At 44.6% G+C, this 21,307-nt stretch overlaps 1 protein-coding gene across 1 annotated transcript in view; it reads right to left on the reverse strand.

Annotated features, from left to right (window-relative positions):
- The window catches only part of LOC311010055 (scavenger receptor cysteine-rich domain-containing protein DMBT1-like), a gene marked incomplete at both ends in the record, with an annotated part of 528,569 nt that overhangs the window by 450,359 nt on the left and 56,903 nt on the right, over window positions 1-21,307 (reverse strand). The window contains 2 exons of the mRNA XM_084004536.1: window positions 6,168-6,452; window positions 6,546-6,860. Of these exons, the coding sequence (XP_083860662.1) occupies window positions 6,168-6,452; window positions 6,546-6,860 (600 nt within the window). The remainder of the gene's footprint in view (window positions 1-6,167; window positions 6,453-6,545; window positions 6,861-21,307) is intronic.

Below are 21,307 nucleotides of genomic sequence, written 5' to 3' on the forward strand. Positions count from 1 at the left end.
ATAATAGGCCTACTCACAACACAATGCACGGAACTTTAGATCAAGCCATGAGATCAATGCGACCAAAATAAAAAGTATCATTTCACCACAAGGTGGCCGCCGAGTGCGGACCTGAACACACGTCATTGAACTTTTAACCAATGAGAACCATTCCGCTGTAGCGGAGGTGTGGACAAGCCAGTTGCAGCCACCGTTCACCGCGCTGCCAAGCGCCGCAAGAAGCGGCTCTTAAAAACTTGTTCTCGCGATGTTTTGGGTCACGTGATATGGTCGCGACCCTGTGACGTCTTTGCAGTCGGCTGCTAAGTCGGACACAAATTCTAGCCATCATGCATCGCTTTCAACCCACAATACATCACGTTAGGTGGCGCGCTGCAGGCGGCTACATCAAGTCGAACGAGCCTATTGTCTATGTGAAAAGCCGTGCAATGCATTCTGGTAGCGTCGCAGCGAATGTCGAGAGACAGCGTAATTTGCATAAAGTTGAAGTCGAATCTACTTTATGCTGATCAGAGGCGCCGGGCTCGACTCGCCGCCTCGCGAACGCTCGCGAACGCTCGCGAAAATCTTCTAAACTGAATGTTGTCGATCTAAAATAAAGACAGATTCAGCAACTGCATAGCTCATTTCTCGCTTAAAATGTTTTCAGAAACACCTTTCGGTGACCTATTTTCGTAAAATAAGAGAAAGTTTCCAAACGAGCCGCCATGTTGGTCTACGTGAACTCTGGAGCAGACAGGACAGCTGTGAAAGCGATCGTCCAATCAGGTGCAGCCATGAAGTGTACGCGTGATTGTATGAAGGAGAGCGCCTGTCAATCATCCTCTAGTGGCAGCCCACCAAGCGTGCAATGCTAGGAAGCGGCACGTCCACTCGCGTTTAAAATCGCCCCTGTGGACACGTACCTGTCCAACATTGTACTAAAAGTTACTTTGAATCTTACAGAAATGAAGAGGAAAGGTAGCATATTTAGTTTTTTCTCACCAAAGAGAAAGGAGAGAAAAATAGAAAATGAACTGAGCAAGGTAGACGGAGGAGATGAGGTGGAAGGAGAGAGAAAAGAGCTGGAAGGAAAGAGAGAAGAGGTGGAAGGAGAGAGCGAAGACGAATACGAGGTGGAAGGAGAGAGAGAAGAGAAGGACAAGGTGGAAGGAGAGAGAAAAGAGGTGGAAGGAGAGAGAGAAGACGAATACGAGGTGGAAGGAGAGAGAGAAGGGCAACAGAAAGGTGACAGAGATAGAATACAAGGCCAAGGCGACCAGGGACAGGAGGAGGTGGGAGAACACCACAGCGGTCAAGATATGGAGGAGAGCATAAATGGAATGTGAATGGCAGCCTGTGCCCTTATGTAGTGTGTACATACTATTTCTCATCAAACTGTGATAACTGTGAGTAAATTCAGTATATATACACGTCTGCCATATGTTGCCACCCCTCAAAAATTCCTGCCCCCCTCTCGCCACCCCATACATATTTTTCTAGATCCGCCCCTGGCAATGTGGGTTAAAATCCTTGTGATTCTAGCATCCATCTAGGAACTATTTTCCTCGCGTAGTTAGCGCACCTAGCGGTTTCCTACGCATGCGCAAGAAGAACTTTGCAGCGTCAGTTGACGAGGAGGAGACACAGACACCTGTGAAAGGTGAGTTACTAAAAGTACTGTAATTTAAAATGAAACCGTGTTTGGTAAGACATTATACGTTTATCAGTTGCATGTTAGAGTTTTGATTTTGTTGCTGCGTCGTGTATTGTTACAGATAGCTGTTTTTTTGTTGCTTTTATCCGTAACCGAGCGGCGGCTAGCAGCCGAGTTAGCTGCCGTGTGAATTAGCTCACAGGCTACGTGAGGTGCTCGATGCTAAACCGAGCCGAACATCTGTGCAACTCTCGGTTTAGCATCGTTACAGAACCATAACACTTTAAGGGGCCGTCCAGACTGGCGAAAACGTTATTTTTTCTCCGTCTTCCTCGGCATTGTTTCAAGAATATTTGCATCTAGACGGATCCACCGAAAACGCTGTAGTTCATATGCCAGGCTTAAAGGTGTCTCTTGACATACACCAAAAACAGGACGGAGAGACGGAGCATGCGCAGAAGGTTTTCGCTCTATAATTTGTTCTTGCCATCTATAAAGTGCATTTAACATCTGAATAGGCGCTCTGTAAACATTTTTATTTTTTTCTTATGCCCTCTCTCCAGCTGCTGTGAAGAGATGGAGAAATAGAGAGAGTTCAATATATAGATAACTCGTTATATATATCTGGTCCTTAATGCTGTCTTTTTTTTTTTTTTTACCTTAGATTAGTCCATGTATTTTACAGTATGGGTGAACATTACTCGAGTATTTTTAACTTCATCACAGGTGAGTTTATTTACTATGAAAGTTTTGACCAGGTTCACCATTCCTGTGATAATTTAAGTTGGCAAATGTGAAATTTGCTGGTGTTGTCTATTTGACTTTTTGACCTCTTTGCAATTTAAGGAATTTTTTGCTGAAATTGATAATTAAAATAGTTGTAGATTAGAGCATTGAGAATTGCACATGTATACAGCACAAGAGCTGTGCTTGTCATAGAATGTATGGATGTGGTAATGCCAGTGTTGTAGGCACTAGTTGAAACTAGATTTAGGTAAACATATTTTTAAATGCAATACATTACATGTGTATTTTGACAAAGGTTGATATGCCGTTGAAATGACGTCGGTCATGAGAACGGCATCAGAAAAACTTTAATTTCAGCACCTATGGTAGACGTCGAATCAACCTGCCTGACTGACGTTGATTAGACGTCATATAGACGTCAAAATGTTGACTGGGTCAGAGACCATGAACACGTGCATAAATATACAAACGTGTGTGCAATCATTTATGGACTTTCACCGTGTCTGAAGTCAGCGCGTCTGTCGATCCACTCGCCGTTAATCAGTTCATTTCTCAATGGCTGTGTTCGAAATGCCATACTAACGTACTCAACGTGTATGTACTGCATACTGCCTACTAAATGAACGTTTGAGTATGCTGTTACCCTCAGACTGTTCACTCTGAAGTATACACATCTCATACTAAATTTTTTTTTGTTTTTTAACTTTATTGACATCTCGTCCTCATCTTCTCTCACGTAACCGAATCGATTACGTTAGCGGTTCTGGCTCCCGTTTAATGGAAATTACTTATCAAAATATAAAGCATGATTATTATTAGTTAATTTATATCTAAATATTTTTTAAGTCAAATTACCATTGTCAAATGTTTTCTACAGTTTATTATATGCGCGCTCCATCGCTTTCTTCCTCTTACCTGAGTAGCTGCTTTCACTCGCCATCGATCGCGACTATTAAGCAGCTTTTATCGATCATTAATGTTCATAGATTGTATTATTCCTCTGACCACAGAACACCAGCACGCTCAACACGGAGACGACGGAGGAAATCGGCCCGTCGGAGGAGCTACATTATTCACATGTACATGGAATTTGGATTTCCCTCTGAAGTAAGTAATATCACTTATCTGGTTTAAATAAGTTCCTTTATTATTTGATTATCAATAGATGTGCATATGCATGCATAAACAAATGTAGGCTACATGTAGGCTAATATAAGTGGTTTTAATAATATCATGTATGAGTTTGGTGGGATAAAAATAAACAAGTACAAGCAAGTGGGATATTAGTGAATAATTTATTAGACAAATAATCCATGTTATATATACAGTTTGCAATATGTGAATGATAAGAAGGAATGAGTAGTTTATCAACAAATGAATAGGAAAACATTCAGAATAAATGTAATATCTGATGTTTTCTGTTACAGGTTGGTGCCAGAGGGCTGTACTGCAGGTCAATCCTCCTGATGGGCCTCTACTTTGGGTAACGGGATTTAAGGAAGGACTTCTGTCTTTCAAGGCGTTCCACGGAGAACCTCGTCCACTGCTTACTAACAGAACAGATGGGTTCCATGTCCATAGTTCCACGGTGGTGATGGGGGTGACAGCGACGAAGCCAACGAGCCACTCCAGCAGTTCTGGGACATCCTCAGAGTCTCCAGCAGTTCTGGGACATCCTCAGAGACTCCAGCAGTCCTGTTACATCCTCAGAGGCTCCAGCAGTCCTGGGACATCGTCAGAGTCTCCAGCAGTCCTGGGACATCCTCAGAGGCTCCAGCAGTCCTGGGACATCCTCAGGGTCTCCAGCAGTCCTGGGACATCCTCAGAGTCTCCAGCAGTCCTGGGACATCCTCAGGGTCTCCAGCAGTCCTGGGACATCCTCAGGGTCTCCAGCAGTCCTGGGACATCCTCAGAGGCTCGCAGCTGCAGTGTCTGCTCCAAATGTCCAGATCCCTGTGTTGCAGGAACATGATTATTGTTGAGGTTTTATTTGTGTTTATCAGTAGTGCAGTTTATAAGTAATACCACACGGTAGAAGTTCTTACAGTCAAATGTTTCCTGTTAAATGTTTTAGGAATATATCGGATGATCTGTACAAATCTAAATAATAAATATCTGAATATATATCATTGTTGACTCATGTTTTAGGCCTGCAGGTCTATTTCCCTCCTGCTCTGGAGGAGAGACCCTGCTGCAGTGGTTGGCATCATGGCTGAGGAGATGGGGTGTAGTGGGGTAATAGCAGGTCTTTGCTCCATCACCTCATCCATGACAACAAACACTTCCAGTGTGCAGCAGTGACCTCTCCTCCCTCAGTGCTGACACTGTCAGTTCCTTTAAACAACATATACAAACACTTCTTGTAATCATTGTTTAGATCAACTATTCACCACTAGTCATATATTATAATATGTACTGTAATACTGTTCCACATGGGACCAACTTAATGGACTCTGATGTTTTAACACATTGTAGATATTACCCAGCACTGACTTTGCCTGATTATTAATAAGAAAGACAACTTCATCTGGTTTCTTTTATGCTTCACATCAAGCATGTAGAGTTCAATACTTTAAACTGCTTCCAACTCACCTTGTATTTCTGCTTCATGTTCTCCCACTTCTTCTTTGTCCATCAGGCTCCACCTTCCCTCCATCTAATGTTCTTCAATAAACATCCTATATGAAGGGGATCAGCACGTAGAAAGAGTTCATTGATGATTTCTTGCTGACTAAAATAACTGTTAAACAGAACGTTCCAGACATCTCAGGAGAGCAGGACATCTCACGCTGGTTTTCAACCTTATATCATTGAGTAGCTAAATATGCACCAGTAGTACTTAAGCCCTGCATATGAGAATTATAACATTTAACACCACATTTTCTTAAATGAAGCCTCTCAGAGCAGCATCCCTCCTGCCGGTGAACTTCTCCTTATCGTTCCCTCCACCGGATGAGGCGCCCGGTGTCTGCATCCCTCCCTTTAACGGACAACGGTGCACCGTGTTATTTACCACCGTTAGTAAATATATAACCACGTTTTAACATAAGCACTATCTTCTTAGTTAACATCGGTAAAAACGGCACATTTACCGCTTCGGTTACGCTCGCTAACCTCTGTGGTAAATTACCGTCTGTAGGCTAGCCAGCTGGCAGTTCCTTCGATTCGTAACGTTAACGTAAATTTCCTACAACAATAAAGTAACGTTCATTATCAATATGATTTAAAAGTCAGCTGGAAACATAAAAGTCATGTTACAGTATACTTACATGCGGTTTGTGTCGGGCTGTCGCCAGAATCACTGCAGTCGGCCGCCATTATCCAAAACTTTTCAGAAGTCAGACGAGCCGCAGTGCATTTTGGGGAAGTTGAGTAGATTTAGCAAGTTCCGCTGTATACTCAGAAATTCTTGCCAATGCAGTATACATCCAGGCATTTCTCGCGTACACAAATCCACATACTATTGTATGTGAACGCACTACGTACTCAAATGTACGTCACAATTTAGTACGAGTAGGACGTTTGTATGGCATTTCGAACACAGCCAATGTTTCTAACATCAGATTGTGTTTGGAGCTGCTCATCACATGGATTCTTGTGGGTCATTTGATGACAAAACTCAGAAAAAACGTATAATAAACATCTTCGACATGACTATCAATCACTGTGTGTGTGTGTATCAGCCCCGCTCCTCTGTGAAACAGACAGAGGAGAGACGCTGGATGAGTTTGGGATCAGTTTGAAAACCACAGTCATAGATGATGTCATAGATGATGTCACTTACCTGAGCAGGTGAGATTCACGATGGAGAAAGAGGAATCTGATCTTGCACACTCCCTCAGAGTGGATCCAGAATGAACACAGTCAGACAAGATCCTCCACACAGGTCTGTATGAGGACTCCTCTCTCTCTCCTACAGAAACAGCAGAGCCACAGTCCAGCTCTCTACAGGCAACAGCTGCTTCCTTCAGGGTCCAGTCATCGCCATCCACTGGTCTCCAGTCTCCCTGATGTCTCACCTCCAGTGTTCCAGCACAGCGACTGGCTCCTCCCACCAACCTGACAGGCTCTGAACAGAAAGAAGAGAGTCGTCAGTCAAAGAGCAAAGTGAGTTTGATGAGAACAGAAATGAACCAGATCAAAGCTGCAGCTCCTCTTCTACCTGAGCAGGTGAGTCCAACAGCTTTGCCAGGTGAGCAGGTGTTTCTATCTGAGCCTGAGCTTCTACAGTCCAGGAGAGCAGACTCATGGCCTCCACACTGGAACTCTTTGGTCCACGTTGGAGCCCCCACGTCTCCATAGAGCGCCCCCTGGAGGACTGAAGGAGCCCCACAGCCAAGCTCCCTACAGACCACCTCTGCATCCTGCTGGTCAAAGTCAGCTTCACACACTGAGGACCACCACTGGTTGGACTGGTTGGACTTCACCTCCAGTCTGCCTGAGCACAGACTAGTCCCATTCAGCAGCCTGACAGAGTCTGGAGAGATGATAGAAGATCAAATAGAGAGAGAGAAAAGACACCAGACACCAGAGAAAAAGATGTCATGAAACTATTCAGTGATTCAAACTGGACTCAAAACAATTCCACCATCAGTTCATCATTAACAGTTTTTCTCAATTGCTTTGCCACAATTCTCTAAAGATAATGAATATTTTCTAAACAACATGTGTAAACCTCCAAACCACTGGCCACTGCTTCACAACAGATTATCATTTCTCATTCTTTTAAACAAATTGCAAATGTTTTAGCACATATATGCAAAAGAGTACAATTATCTACAATTTGCACAATTAATGATTGAACATATCTTGCTGATCAAAACTGATTATTTTGCTTCTCAGTGGAATAGTTGTTCTCTTCAAAACATGTATGAATTCTTTCGTTGTGTGAGTCATACTAGCAAGTACTTGCGTTTAAGGGCCGAAAGGGTCTATTATCGGCGACTGCAGGCGCGTTAATCGAGTTAAGCTAACCGAGGGTTGGCATCTGGACTACTGAGCTTAGTCCAAAGTGTATTGACGGCAGCTGAGAAAGCGTTAATAGAGCTAACAAGGAGTTGGCACCCAATGTCAGGAGGACTGATCTGGACTAGACGTAGGGGCTAGTCACCCTTTCAGTGAACATCCGGAAAATTATATCTCATTGAAAGGTCCTAACTGACTGAGCGCAGTTAAACTTTTTACATTTTATTTTGTTTGTTTATTAGGATCCGGATCGGGCTACAGCTATTTTTACGGCTGTGGTCCACATTCGAAATTGTGTGTGGTATCACAGAATCTCTGGGTTCTTTCTGGTAAGATTTGTTGAAATGATTCATCATGGGTAAGACTCAAAGTAAACTATGGGGTCCAAAATTTTATATGAGGGGTGTGCAAAGACCACGTGTGACAAGCATGGAGACAGAACATGTCAGTATCTGGAGGTTTGGGAGAAATGTGGTTTTTCATCGAATGGTAGTTCCAGTCCAAATCAGATAGATAAATTTAGGCACAAAGTAGAAAGTGCTGAAAAAAAAAAAAAAAATTGTGGAGGTTGAAAAGCTTTCAGTGATTGTAAACAGCAGTATTGTACAGGGACATACAAAAGAATTAACATAGCGGGGGGTGGGGAACTAAAAACCCAGTGTGCTAATTTTCCCACAGGCAGAGTACACCAGGACCTGGACTGTGTCTCTGGCGAAGCACGGCCTCCTCCTCCCTACACACCTGCTGAAGCTGCACCACAACAACTATTACCTGCGACAGCCGGACCCGAGTCATTGGACCTACTGCACCTTTGCCTGATCTGAACGCTCTAGCTATGTCAAATATGTAAGCAAGAACTGAGGAGAAAGCTGACAAGAAGAAGGCAAAGCGGGAAAATAGACTGCAAATGGCTCAACTGCAGGCCTATGAACGGAAACTACACCATCAGGGCAGAGGAAGATCAGGCAGGGATGGACTTTTCAAGAACACCGCTCACCACGTCTCTCACCACTGTGGGAGTTCACTGGATTAAAGACTGTCCCGAAGCAACAAAAAAAAAAAAACTCAGAAGAATGGCAATTCCGACCAGAGGACAGGAGTTGTCGTAACAAATCTAGGAACAAGAAGGAGAAGAACACATGGGAGAGGAGGTTGGTGACTAAGCAGAGAGACGGAACAGGGACTGGACATGGGTGAGCAAAACACACATACAAACACACACCAGAAAAAATAGGCATTTTCAGGGTGTGACTTTTGACTAACTCCTCTTTTTGTATGAATACACATGGGATTTGAAGTGTAATCATCTTCACTCTGTTGTTCAACAGCTAACAACCTTTGCAATGCAAATCGTAAAGGGGGGGGAGGTAACACACAGATACATTGACGATTAACATTGCACTGAATGCATCACACTCACAGCTGATGAAGATTTTGAGACACAATGGCTTAGAGGATATGAGTCAGATCATTTATTTTGGGGTAGCTCCAGTATTTGGATTGTTCATGGAGCATGGAGTTGTCGCATGTCCAGATTCACCTTGTTGCACACCTATCTTTCCAGTAAAAGGCACCTCAAGAAAAACAACCAGCGGTCTTGCAATTTGTTTGGGATATGAGAGCAGAGAACAATGCGGTTTATGCCAGAGCTCCATTGGTTTCTGATCCACACACAATTATGTCACAGGTCGTTCTTGGGCACACACCAGAGCCGCGATGGGCTACTGAGACAAAAGGTCTTGAAACATCCTTGCAAGAGTAAAATCATGCAGTAGGTCGACAATTCACTTTGGTTTTCAGAAAGTGAACAGGCATGCCAGGCTGACACAGTGGCACTGCTAAAGTTTTTAGCAGCACAAGGCCACAAAGTCAGCCTCTCAAAATTGTAGTGGGTAAAACAGGAAGTAACCTTCCTAGGCCACATTATTTCCCATAAGGTTTTAAAAACAAACAAACCGATAATCGGATCCAAGCCATCTTTAAAATTATGCTGAGATGGCACAGCCTCTGCAGAGCATGACACATGATCATGGACATCGACCGACAAACACACGGACTTGGACAACGACGGACATGCCAGCTTTGTTTAGCTTGTACAAACCCTGACTGCCGCCCCGACCTTGGGCTGACCCGACTCAGAGCAACCTTTTGACACAGACTGTTTGTAAAAAGAAAGAATGAATGTCATCACTAAATCTTTTTTGTTCCTCAGGTAGTTGCATCCATCCTCCTGGAGTGGAGAATGAGCCACCTCACTCCAGCACAGATGATGCATTACCATAATGTTTTGCTCTCACTCCCTAATGTCACTATAACCTGATGCATTGTACTTAACCAGCAAGCCTTTTGTCTACAGCAGTGGATTGGGAGCCACACGACTGCATGGTGGCAATTGTGGAAACCTGCTGTTGGGGATGTTGCAGGGGCAGATTTGGTTATCAACAGTTAATTATTAATATCAATATGATTATTGGTATTAATAATTATATTTAATATATTATCATGATATAATCATGAATAAACGGGGCACCACCCTGGGATCAGGGAAAAGATAACCTAAAACTGTATTCAGTCTCAATATAAAAGGTTTTATACTCACATGCCAATCATCGTGATCATTGGCATAGAAGTACAAAACCAATCGAAAAATTAAAAAGGCGTGAAATTCGAGCACTAGCCTTCACAACCTGCTGTTACCCAGTGACATATACACAACAAGCACAAGAGACCGCTAGTTATAATATAATAAGATTTATTAAAATCAGTAATAATGATCACAATCAATAACACTGCAATTAACAAAGCCTTATTACCTAACTACCTAACACACAAAACTAAGCTAAACAGAAGGAGGGACACACGTGGAGTGTGTGTGTGTGTGTGTGTGCATGTGTGTAGAGAGAGAGAGAGAGCGAGATAGGGAGAGATGGAGCTATTCCTCACAGCGTTCAGGGGCGGAGCCACTGACGTCAGATGGCGTAGCGAGAGAGGGAGAGAGGGGGGGAGAGATGGCCGAGTACAGCCACCAGATGTAGCTATGTCCTTAGTGTCCGCCGGGAACAGCTGGCGTAGGACACGTGTGTGCGGCGTGTATGTGTGTGTGTGTTAGCGGGACACAAACAAAGAGAGAGAGAGAATGCGCGAGCGATATTCTGAGGCTCAGAAGGCTTGCAGCTATCACACGGGCGCGCGTGAATGAACTGGCGTTTATTCCGCGAGACCGGTCTTTTAACTGATAGTAGACGCTTACTGAACTCGCGAATATGGCTGAGGTTAGTCGAAAGCACTGTTACAGAAATCAACCCAGCTGCGTGGGTACACGATCAGTATTCAAATACAGCAGCACATAAACAACGGACTCGGCGGTCTGCGATCAGAACTTAAAACACATTAACAAGAATTATAAGCATGTCCTACACTATCGAATCTCTGCTTCTGCCCAGACAAATAGCCTCTTACTTTTGTCGATGTGAGGTTTCCGTCCCGTGCGGTGATGGCGTTTCTTGACGCCGGCAACGGACGTTAGTTCGCGGGCACTCGTTCAGCGCCGGATCCAATTAGTTGAAGAAAACCATTAGTATTTCTTCCTTCTGCAGGCAACGATACACAATCGCGGCTTGGCGATTTAGTCAGCTTACTTCAGACAGCGTCTGGTAGCTGGAATGCAGGAACCGGCTTGGTTCCTCTTGTTGCAGCGGTGTGCTGCGGGCAGGGCTGGACTGGCAATCTGGCATACCGGGCATTTTCCCGGTGGGCCGAGTTCCCTCGAGGGCCGATGGCCTCCCCCGTTTTTTGTTTGTTTTTTTTTCAAAAAAAAAAAAAAACTGACCGGCGGCCCACGATGTCATGTTGACGGCCCTCGGCCCATGCATGTGGAGGGGGGGGGGGGGGGGGGGGTACTAAATTTGTGTCTCAGATGTCACTTTGGCACTATTCGGTGGGTAACCTAACCAATACGCCGCCATACGCACTGAAACGGTGCCTGCTGAAGTCAAGTGCACAAGTGCGCCATCTGAGGCAGCCGCAGAACCAATTATTACGGCCCACCTCTTCCCTGTATTTAGTTGTTGACTACTTTTGCCGTCCAGACCGTGCTACACTGCAAACTTTTTTGAACCACCATCCAAAGCAAGATGCTCCAAACCCAATAGGAAAGGTCTTCACAAACAAAGAAGGTACAAGCAGGAAGTGGCTGACATACTGTGATCAACGTCCTGCTTTATTTTGTTTTGTATGCTTGGCCTTTAGCAAGCCCTCTGATAACAGTGTATTCATTACTGGAATGTCTGACTCGAGACATGCTCACCAGAGAGCAGAAGAGCATGAAAAAAGCATGGCACATAGAGCTTGTGCTGAAGCTTATTTTCTAAACTGCTCAAAATCTGACATAAACAGCCTGCTTAGAGGAAGACAGCTAACTGCTCATAGAGAGCAGATCAAGAAGAGACGGCAGGTGTTAGACCGTGTGGTGGAAGTGGTCAGAGTGATTGGAAAGAGGGGCCTAAGCTACAGGCACGAAGACAATGAGGCTGCTTATACTCTAGAGGACAGCAGCCTTGATCATGGCAACTTTTTGGAGATGATACTTTTGCTGGGGAAATATGATGTGGCATTGAAAGAACATCTCAGTGACATAATTCATAAAAGCAAAAAGCTCCATGAATCTGCATCAGGCTCAAGAGGCAGGGGTTCCCTTGTCACTCTGCTGTCTAAATCGACTGTCAACTCAGTGATTGACACAATCCTTAAGATGATCAAAGACAACATCGGCACGGAAATTCAAAAAGGCGGCATGTTTACTGTACAACTGGACACAACACAGGATATCACAGCACAAGACCAGTGCTCAGTTGTGCTTCGGTACGTCACTGATACTGTACACGAGAGGCTTGTTGCTGTGGTAAGGTGCAGTTCATCCACAGGAGAGGCCTTTGTTCAGTTGTTGAGTGATGTGCTTGATGGTCTGAACTTAGACAAAAGCCTCTGCATTGGAAATGCCACAGATGGAGCTGCCAACATGCAGGGAAGATACAGAGGCTTCTCTTCACTCTTGTCATCACAATCTCCTCACCATGTCCATGTGTGGTGCTACTCTCATGTGCTCAATCTCGTTCTTTCTGACACCACTGAAATTGTGATAGAGAGTGGATCTCTTTTCATCTCCTGAATGACATCGCTGTGTTCATCCGAGAATCTCATCAGAGAATGAACGTATGGGAGAAGGAAAGCCACAGCAGCAGGCACAAGCGCATAGGACCCATTGGAGAGACACGCTGGTGGGCAAAGCATGATGCCTTAAAGAAAGTGTTTGGCTCATTTGGGAAACCGCAGGACTGTCTCTACATTGATGTTCTGTGCACCCTTTCAGCCATTCAAGACCAGACGACAGTGAAGTCAAATGTAAGATCCAAAGCAAGGGGATACAAAGACGGCCTTCTCAGACACGAGACCATCCTGACCGCGCAATTATTCTTGCGGATATTTGAGAAGACCACCCCACTATCCAAATACCTCCAAACAGGCGGGATGGACATCCTCTCTGCCCACAGGATGGTGATGTCCACACACGAGGCCCTTAAGGAGATGGGAAGAGATTTCCAGACAGTCAAGGATGCAACAGAGAGTTTTGTGAAGTGGGCAAATGACAAGCTGGAGGAGCAGGATGAGGAGATGGGCATGGAGGTGGAGGTTTCACTACCGCAGAGGAGGCCAAAGAAGAAGAAGTCCATGCCAGGAGAGATGGCCCAGGATGAAGCTTCCAATGACCCAAGCAAGACGTATGAGGTTAAAGTCCATAACCAAATTATGGACACCGTTATTGAGGCCATGCAAAGACGATTCCTCGATAACGGCAATCTGTATGCGGACCTCTCAATTCTTGACCCCCGAAACTTCCCAGATATCAAAACCAGTGGTCTTCCTGAGTCTGCACTGAAAGACCTAAGCAGATGTCTCATCAAATTTAATAATTCGGCAACCATATCAAATTTACAATCTGAACTTGAAAGCTTGGCAAGCCAGTGGGACATGCTGAAGCGTCCACCACTAGATGAGTACACATCCCGTACTGTGGAGGAAGGACCTGGTGGAGACCCAGAGATGAAAATTGTCAGCAAAGCCTGTGCCTCATGTAAAAACTGCCCCCTGTGTTGCTACCAGATTCTCCTCAGATTCAACCTGCTCACAGACGCATACCCTCTTCTTTCTCTGTCCTACAAATATCTGCTGACACTCTCAGTGACACAGGTAGCCTGTGAAAGATAATTTTCAACTTTGAAATTCATCAAGAGCAGGCTGAGGAGCAGCTTATCTGCTGGTAAATTGGAGGCCTTCATGCTGATGTCCACAGAAAAGGACATCCTCATGGGATTGGACACAGACAGTGTCATAGACAGAGTGGCCGAAAAAAGTGAACTTCTTCGGAAGCTCCTACTCTACTAAAGTAAGACAATATTTTTAATATTAGTTTAGTTTTGTTTCTCTTCAAAATTACCTAAACTTGATAGTAAGGAATAAAAGGCATAACACTTTCATTGTTGATTGTCTTCTTTTTCCTTTTAGGAAGCCTCTGTCTCAGGTTGTGGCGACGACTTGCTTTCACAAAGTCAGTATTATAGTTATGGAAATTAATGTAATTGTTTGGCTTGAAATTAAAACTTTTTCCCTTTCCCCCCCTTTAACATGCATTACATCCTTTTCTGTTATTTACTGTTTTTAGGGTTCCATTTCAGGATTGTGAGATTGGATTGTGAGGATTGTTTTTGGAGATGGACAGACGTTTGGTTTCTGGGTAAGTGAGAAGAAATCAATCTGATTCAAACACAAATGCACACAAGCACACACACACACACACACACACACACACACACACACACACACACACACACACACACACACGTAATGTATTCAAGTCTCACTTCTCTGTGTCTTCCTCTTTATGAAATCCTGTCCCTCTAGGGCTTCACATGTACATAGTTCTTACTGGATTGACGGGGTTTGTGAGCGTTGGTTCCGGTGAAGTCAGCTATTCACCAAGTGAGTAAACATTTACACCTCACCAGAACATAATAAACGTGTTGCAAACCAGATTTTTTATGAGCTTGTATGTGCTTAACATCAAAGTGTGCATGCAACCCCCTCCTCTTCTCTATCTGTGTGTGTGTGTGTGTGTGTCTATCTGTAGGTTTCATGAGTGTTTGATGGACTGTAGTCGGTGTAGACAGACAAGGCTATGCACCAAGTGAGTAAACATATAAACATATACACATTACCACAACATAAAAGTGTTGTGTAAAATCTGATGTTGTATGTGCCTAACATCAGAGTGGGTATGTCCCCCCCTCTGTGTGTGTGTGTGTGTGGCTATCTGTAGGTTTCATGAGTGTTTGATTGACTGTAGTGTGTGTGCCCAAAGAGCTGATTGGAACTGAAGAGCGCAGACAAGGCTATGCACCAAGTGAGTAAACATATCCACATTACCACGACATAAAAGCGTTAAAAATCTGATGTTGTATGTGCCTAACATCAGAGTGGGTATGTGCCCCCCCCCCCTCTCTCTCTGTCCAAGGAGCTGATTGGACTGAAGAGAGCAGATAACGCCAGTTCATCGGCAGCTGCCAGGGGCTCTCTTCTCTCAACGTCCAGGTTTTCTGCCAGCTATCATGACAAATGTATAGATTCATTTTAAATAAACAATGGAGTGTGAAGTCACTGCACATTTCCTGGTGTTTTTTTGGTACCTGAAAGAGAGTTTTTTATGTTAAATTGTGCACCTTTTCCACTAGGCCAGAACGTTTGTACATTTAGAAGACATAAGTTACGTCAATTTAATGGCAGATGTGCTCCGCTAATTATGTGGGCCGGTCTGAGCCAAAAAATGCCCGGGCCGTTTTGTTCTCCCAGTCCAGCCCTGGTGCGGGGTCGTGTCCACCTCCTGTTGGTGGAGGGGTCGCCTCCTGTGGCAACGTGGTGTTGCGTTGGAAGCGCGTTGGAAGCAGGAAGAGAAGAGGTGGCACTGGTTTATTTAGTTCACGGCTGCTGCCGGGGACCCCCCGGGGTTATCTGCGGTTATCAGCCAATAGGGCACCAGTTGTGTGACGTTGCACTTCGCACTTACGTGAGAGGTGAAACTAAAATGGTGGTGTAGTTTTTAATCCCCTTTGTCCCTTTGTTACGACCGCATGTGTAGGCTTTTGTAGGCCACATTGTGTAGTCCTACTAGTGAGGTCCCAACACTGCTCACCACGACCCATTCAGATAACAATGTAAAATGTGCAAATGCCTAACCTTTCTTCCCAAATAACACCTCCTCTCTCCTCCAAAGGACAACCTGGGTTTGCAAAGATGTTTGTATCAGTGCCTGACTAGATATGGTAGAAAGAGCTGACAGTTCCTAGTGTACACGGGACTTCTCAAACCACTCACAAACATTTTGCTCTAAAGTTTTCTTTTCCCAAAGTGATTAGTGTGCCCCAGACCCATGTCGGGAGAAGACAAGGAATCCAGCCAACTTATGCTATGCTTGACTACTGCATTAACCTCTCCAACTCTCAAGTCTGTCCACACACATGTCAGAGCAGCCCTACCAACCCCCTTGCAAAGACCACTACAGCCTGGAGACTGGGTGGTGATAAAAGACTGCAGGAGACGTCGCTGGCGGGAACCACGCTGGGCAGGACCATTTCTGATACTCCTGGTAACCAAATCAGCAGTGAAGATAGCAGAAAGAGCCACTTGGGTCCACGCCAGCCACTGCAGGAAGGAGCCACCGCTCAAGGCAGAGATCCGGACGGGGGGGGAACAGACCCGCAACCCTACGAGGACGAGAAGAAGAAGACCCAGCAAAAAACCACAGGAGCGACTGCTGTGATGCTGACGGACAACAATGGCTGAATGACCAATTTGGTCCATGGGGAACAGTGGTGGTCCAGTTTTCCACCCGTCTCGATGGTGCTCTGTACACTTCTGCGGACCGGCATTTGTGCTCCGACGTGCATAACAACACCGACGAAGCAGGAAGGATAGTTGAGCAGTATGTTCAGCTCTGCACCACGGCTTGGGATAAGAAGGAACACTCTTGAAGAGGAAGAAACAGGATCCCGATCATTGAACAATCGTATCACGTGACCGAAAGAAATAAAATTGTATAACACGTAATACAAATCCGGCAACTTATAATAGTAACGATTTACATTCCTGTAACCCCAATGTGATCCTTTTATGAAAGTACCTATTGATTGTTGATTTAATTGTTTGATCTACAAATTAATCAAAAAGGGGGAATGTGAGGGAAATTCCTATTTAATCATGTATTTCTGTGGGCAAATGGCTGTCTGTCCTCAATGCGTATTGCAGGATCATTTGCCACCAGGGGCATCACCAGAGAAGCCCATTGATGCAGGATAAGACAATGACCCTTTGATCAAACACAACATCTGGGGACACCTGGAACGGGGGCTGCAGGATGTCAGACCTATATGTAAATTCAACTGCATTATAAGTGCCAACAGAAACAGTGACTCTTCAGTCATTCCTGCATCACACTGGGGAATGGCTCATGCTGCAGCATTAAAAGATCTTCAGATTCGGATATTATGTCTACTGGTATTTCAGTTGCAACGACAATCTATTCATGGCAGTGGTGCTCAGAGTTGGTAACCTAGCCCCCCCGGAAGAAAGTTTCGAAAAATAACCCTTTAAATGGCTACCTCTGGTGACATTTTGGGAGGGGATGTACAGATTGAGCTTCCAAATATGACCTAACAACCAACAGAGTCAAGGCATCTTTGTGACGCCCTCATCTCCCCCTGCGGGCCGCCTGCGGTTTCTCGTGGTGGCCACACGGCTTCAGGTTGACGGCCTACAGTGCGGAGAGTACTTAGGGGTGATTGGCCTCACCTGGCGCCGGTGTAGGCATATAAGCCCTCACCCTCCTTTGCTCTTGCTCTCTCTCTCTCTCTCGTTAGGACACTTTGCTGACACACCGCATTCCACGGCACTTACATATGACCGACACACATCCATACATTAGATCATTTCTACCCCTAGACTATCTTCGGTTACATTCAATAAATATTATTCATCATTATTATGGAAACCGTTGTTCTGTCTCTTTTTGTGTTGTGCCCTGAGCCGAGCGTAACAATCTTGATTGAACCTGATTTATTAAAACAAGTAGCTGAAGCCAGAGCTACACTCTGCACCTGAGCATTTCATTTTTCTTGGCTTTTCAAAAAGAAGCTCCAAAGGTCTTTTGTAGTTAAATTGGGGTATAGGGGGCCCATTTATGCTGATCCGCATACAAGTGGCCAAATGGTCTCCCTGTAACTTGTTCCTCAGATCCGTCTTCACCTAAAAGTAAAAAGCAAATATAAACAGTATTTGTGGTAAATGTAAGAAAGATCATTGCTGTCAACATTGCTTTTCTGCAAAATGGCTTGTAATTAAGCTCTATTAATGGAGTTAAAATAATTATTTGCTGGTCATTATTTGCTAGAAATATGTTGTTTGTGGATTTAAATTAAAAATGTTCACGTGAAGAGTTTGACCATTAGTTGTGCAATTGTTCAGTTTTAAGGCTGTAGAGAAACCCAATGAGAAAGACTACACGTGGCTTTGTGACGTCACGTCATCGCTAGGGATGAGGGATTTTATCAATTCTGCGATATAAATCGATAAGTAAATAACCTCATAAAATGAATACGCCATGTTTCTGTAGACACCCAAAACCCCACCCCCCGCCCCGTAGCCAGCCTACTCCGTACTCTGTGTGTGTGTGTGTGCGCTTGCACACGCGCGTGTGTGTGTGTGCTTGCTTTGTAAGTTACAGTTTGTACTTCAATAAATGTAACTTATTTTCTCACCACATCTTTGATTCATTTTGTCCAGCATTTGCAAGCTGTAGACTCCCTGTCCAGTCAGAGCCATATATCGTGTAATTGATTCTTTCAGTTTTTATTAATTCAATCCAAGTCAATGGAACACTCACAAGATGTCACCAAAAATCACACTGTCCCTTTAAAATCCTTCAGAAAATGATGTTAGTGTATCAAATCATATAAAAGCGAATCGTCTAAAATTGAATCGTATTGTTGGCTGAATATCGTGATACATATCGTATCGTGAGCTGAATATCATGTACGTATCGTGAGATTAGTGTATTGCTACAGCCCTAGTCATCGCCCTTTCTCACAGCCATTCAGTGCCGATCAAACGAAGATGCCGGTGTGTTTTGTTCTTGAATGTTCCATTCCAGCAGGTACGGCTGTTCACGCTTTCGGTTCCCGTCCGATGCATGACGAGGAATCGCTGGCTCAAACTGACGGATATCATTCACGACGAGAGCAGCGAAGAGCTGTAGTTCACAAAGCGGCCTCACACAAAACCTACCATTATCAAACAGATTATCTTTAAAAACCACAAACAACATGTGAAATTCATGGCATAATTCAAACGGGACCAGAAAATAATTCCGATCTCGCCATAGGAATACATGCATCAGAAATTTGTTTCTTGGTGGATGCTGGGTGAGGATCATCGGACTTCAATAACTTCAGAATGACAGCTGAGCCAGCTGACAGCTCGAGATACAGACGTTCCAAGAGTTTACCGCCACAGGAGATAATCCAATCAGGATAAAGAAGCACATCGCAACAACATAGCAACGTAGTACTAGTTGTGCGTGTCGGAGAAACATGATGTTTCTCTTTCTGTCAAAGATTCTAGATCGTAAGTAGGCTGGTGGGTCCAAGGAAGCTTCAGATCACGCTGCCAAGTTTACCTAGCTGCCGGGTAGCAACTTTAAATTCAAGGTAACGGTCTGAATGTGACTCCAAACGAATTAGGCCAGGATTTTTTTTTCTTTTTTCTTTTTGCCGTGGCGCTGACAAACCAGCAGTGGTGATGCGCATATAGGGGAAACACTGTATGGAGTATTTTCTAATGTCCACTAAACTGGTAAATTGTTTACAACTCTCACGCTCCTCGTCCACGACCACCGAGCTCCTTCCCCTCGACTCCGTGCCCTTTGAAATCCCTTAGATCACGCCACCTTTGAAACGCATGTCCGATGTTGACTCTTGTTTTATCACGGGTACCGTCGTAATCTCTCTTTTTTTCCTCCTTTTCCACCAGTGTTTTCTTTTCCTTGGTTGTTTTGGACCTCCTCGTTTCGGTTTTTAACAAAGGAATTGGAAGCTTGTTGATACTTCCTCCCGCTTCCCCCCTGTGATAGTGGTACGACCCGAGGGGGGAGGGACTCTGTGTGTGCACGAACACAGCCCTGGGTGCTGAGTGGACAGGATGAGCCGGGTGCTGTTGATCTTTGCAAAACAAATAACAGGATCTACGTGCATGTAGAGGCGTGCTTTTTTTCTAAAACCAGATGATTTATGTTGTTCTATCAGAGCGTAGTGTCGGCTTCAGTGAATATGATCAAACAAATGTTGCCGACTGGGGCTTTAATAACATATTAGAGAAGGTAATTAACCTGTTGTCTTTCTTTTATGATGATCATAAAAGTAGGAAGTCACTAGCAAACTCTTAGTAGCAAACTCATATTTCATTTATTTTAAATCATGCATGGGAATGTACACAAAATAATTGTTGCATCGAGAAACGGTTTATAATCGAATCATTCCTCTCAATCGTAATCGGATCGAAGCATGAGGTGCCAAGAGATTCCCACCCCTAATAGTCCGTTTAACTGTCTAAATGTGTCAGCATATATACCATGAATATCATTATGTACTATGGAGTATTTTCTAACGTCCACTAAACTGGTAAATTGTCTGTCAGGAGAAACTTGAACTTCACTAACCAATGAGGAGTTTGTCCCATCTTACATCAACCAATCACACGTCATCTCCAGTCAGCTGACAGGTGCTATTCATGAGTACGGCTGTTACCAAACATATTTATAGAGCTGGACTACAACAGATTAACCACAATGTCTGAACATGGAGGAACCTGCTCAGGTACATCATGAACAGGGCAACTTGTGACGGTTTCTTAGTGCAACTTTTTAGGTTTAATTAATGCTGGGGTGCCAGTCAGGCGTCAAAGTCCTGACAATAAAGTTTGTCACTAACCCACACAAAGGATACACACTTTCAATAATGTACCCTTCATTATAAAACACCTTCAAACACTGAGCCCAGCACAAGCACAAGGACAAACAGGACACAGCCAAGGTTTCTTTTGTTTTCTTTTGTACCAAAGTATATTTCAATGTTCACAAACAATAAACAGTTCTTTTAACGAGTCTCTTTCTCAGTTTCTTCAACAAAAAATCCGATCTTCAGAAAAACAGAAAATGTCAGAAAAAACCCAAAGCAGTCATAAAAAAAAGAGGGAAAAACCCAAAGCAAAAATAATCCAACAAAAATCAATCGGCAGTTACTCACACGCACCAGAGGGGGGAGTCGGTAAAGCGCACCAGTCAGAGTCAGGCTGAGTCAGTCAGTCAACAGTTAATTCAGGCCAGCTCCAGCGGGACCACACGGGAGATCGCTGATCAGTACAGGCTCGGAGGCGAACGCACGGGATTAACTACCGCTCGTTACTTTTTCTTTTGTTCCTGCTAGACCGCTTTAGCGGCTCGGATCGCGCTCACTGTTCTCCGGTCACACACTGCTTCGCTACCGCTGCTCCTGCTGCCGGCGCCGCCATGACAGTTATGACGTCAGTCTTTAACCAGGTGATCAGGTGAGCGGGGCATGACCTAGCGGTCACGTGAGTGGACACGTCAGCACGTCGTGTACAACTTCGGCCCGTCACATCCCCTCCCCCATGAGAGAAGCCTGAACAGGCGCTGCTAACACGGCCTAATCTCCGCCGTCGGGCTTCGGGAACCCAAGGAACTCCTCGTCGTCGGACTCCTCGGCAAAGAGCTCCATGACGCGTCGGCGCTGCTGTTTGTCCAGCTCGTTCGCGGTAGGATAGCACGGCTTGAGCTGCACC

Source organism: Eutrigla gurnardus (genome assembly GCF_963514095.1).
Source record: "Eutrigla gurnardus genome assembly, chromosome: 24".
NCBI classification, from domain to species: domain Eukaryota; kingdom Metazoa; phylum Chordata; class Actinopteri; order Perciformes; family Triglidae; genus Eutrigla; species Eutrigla gurnardus.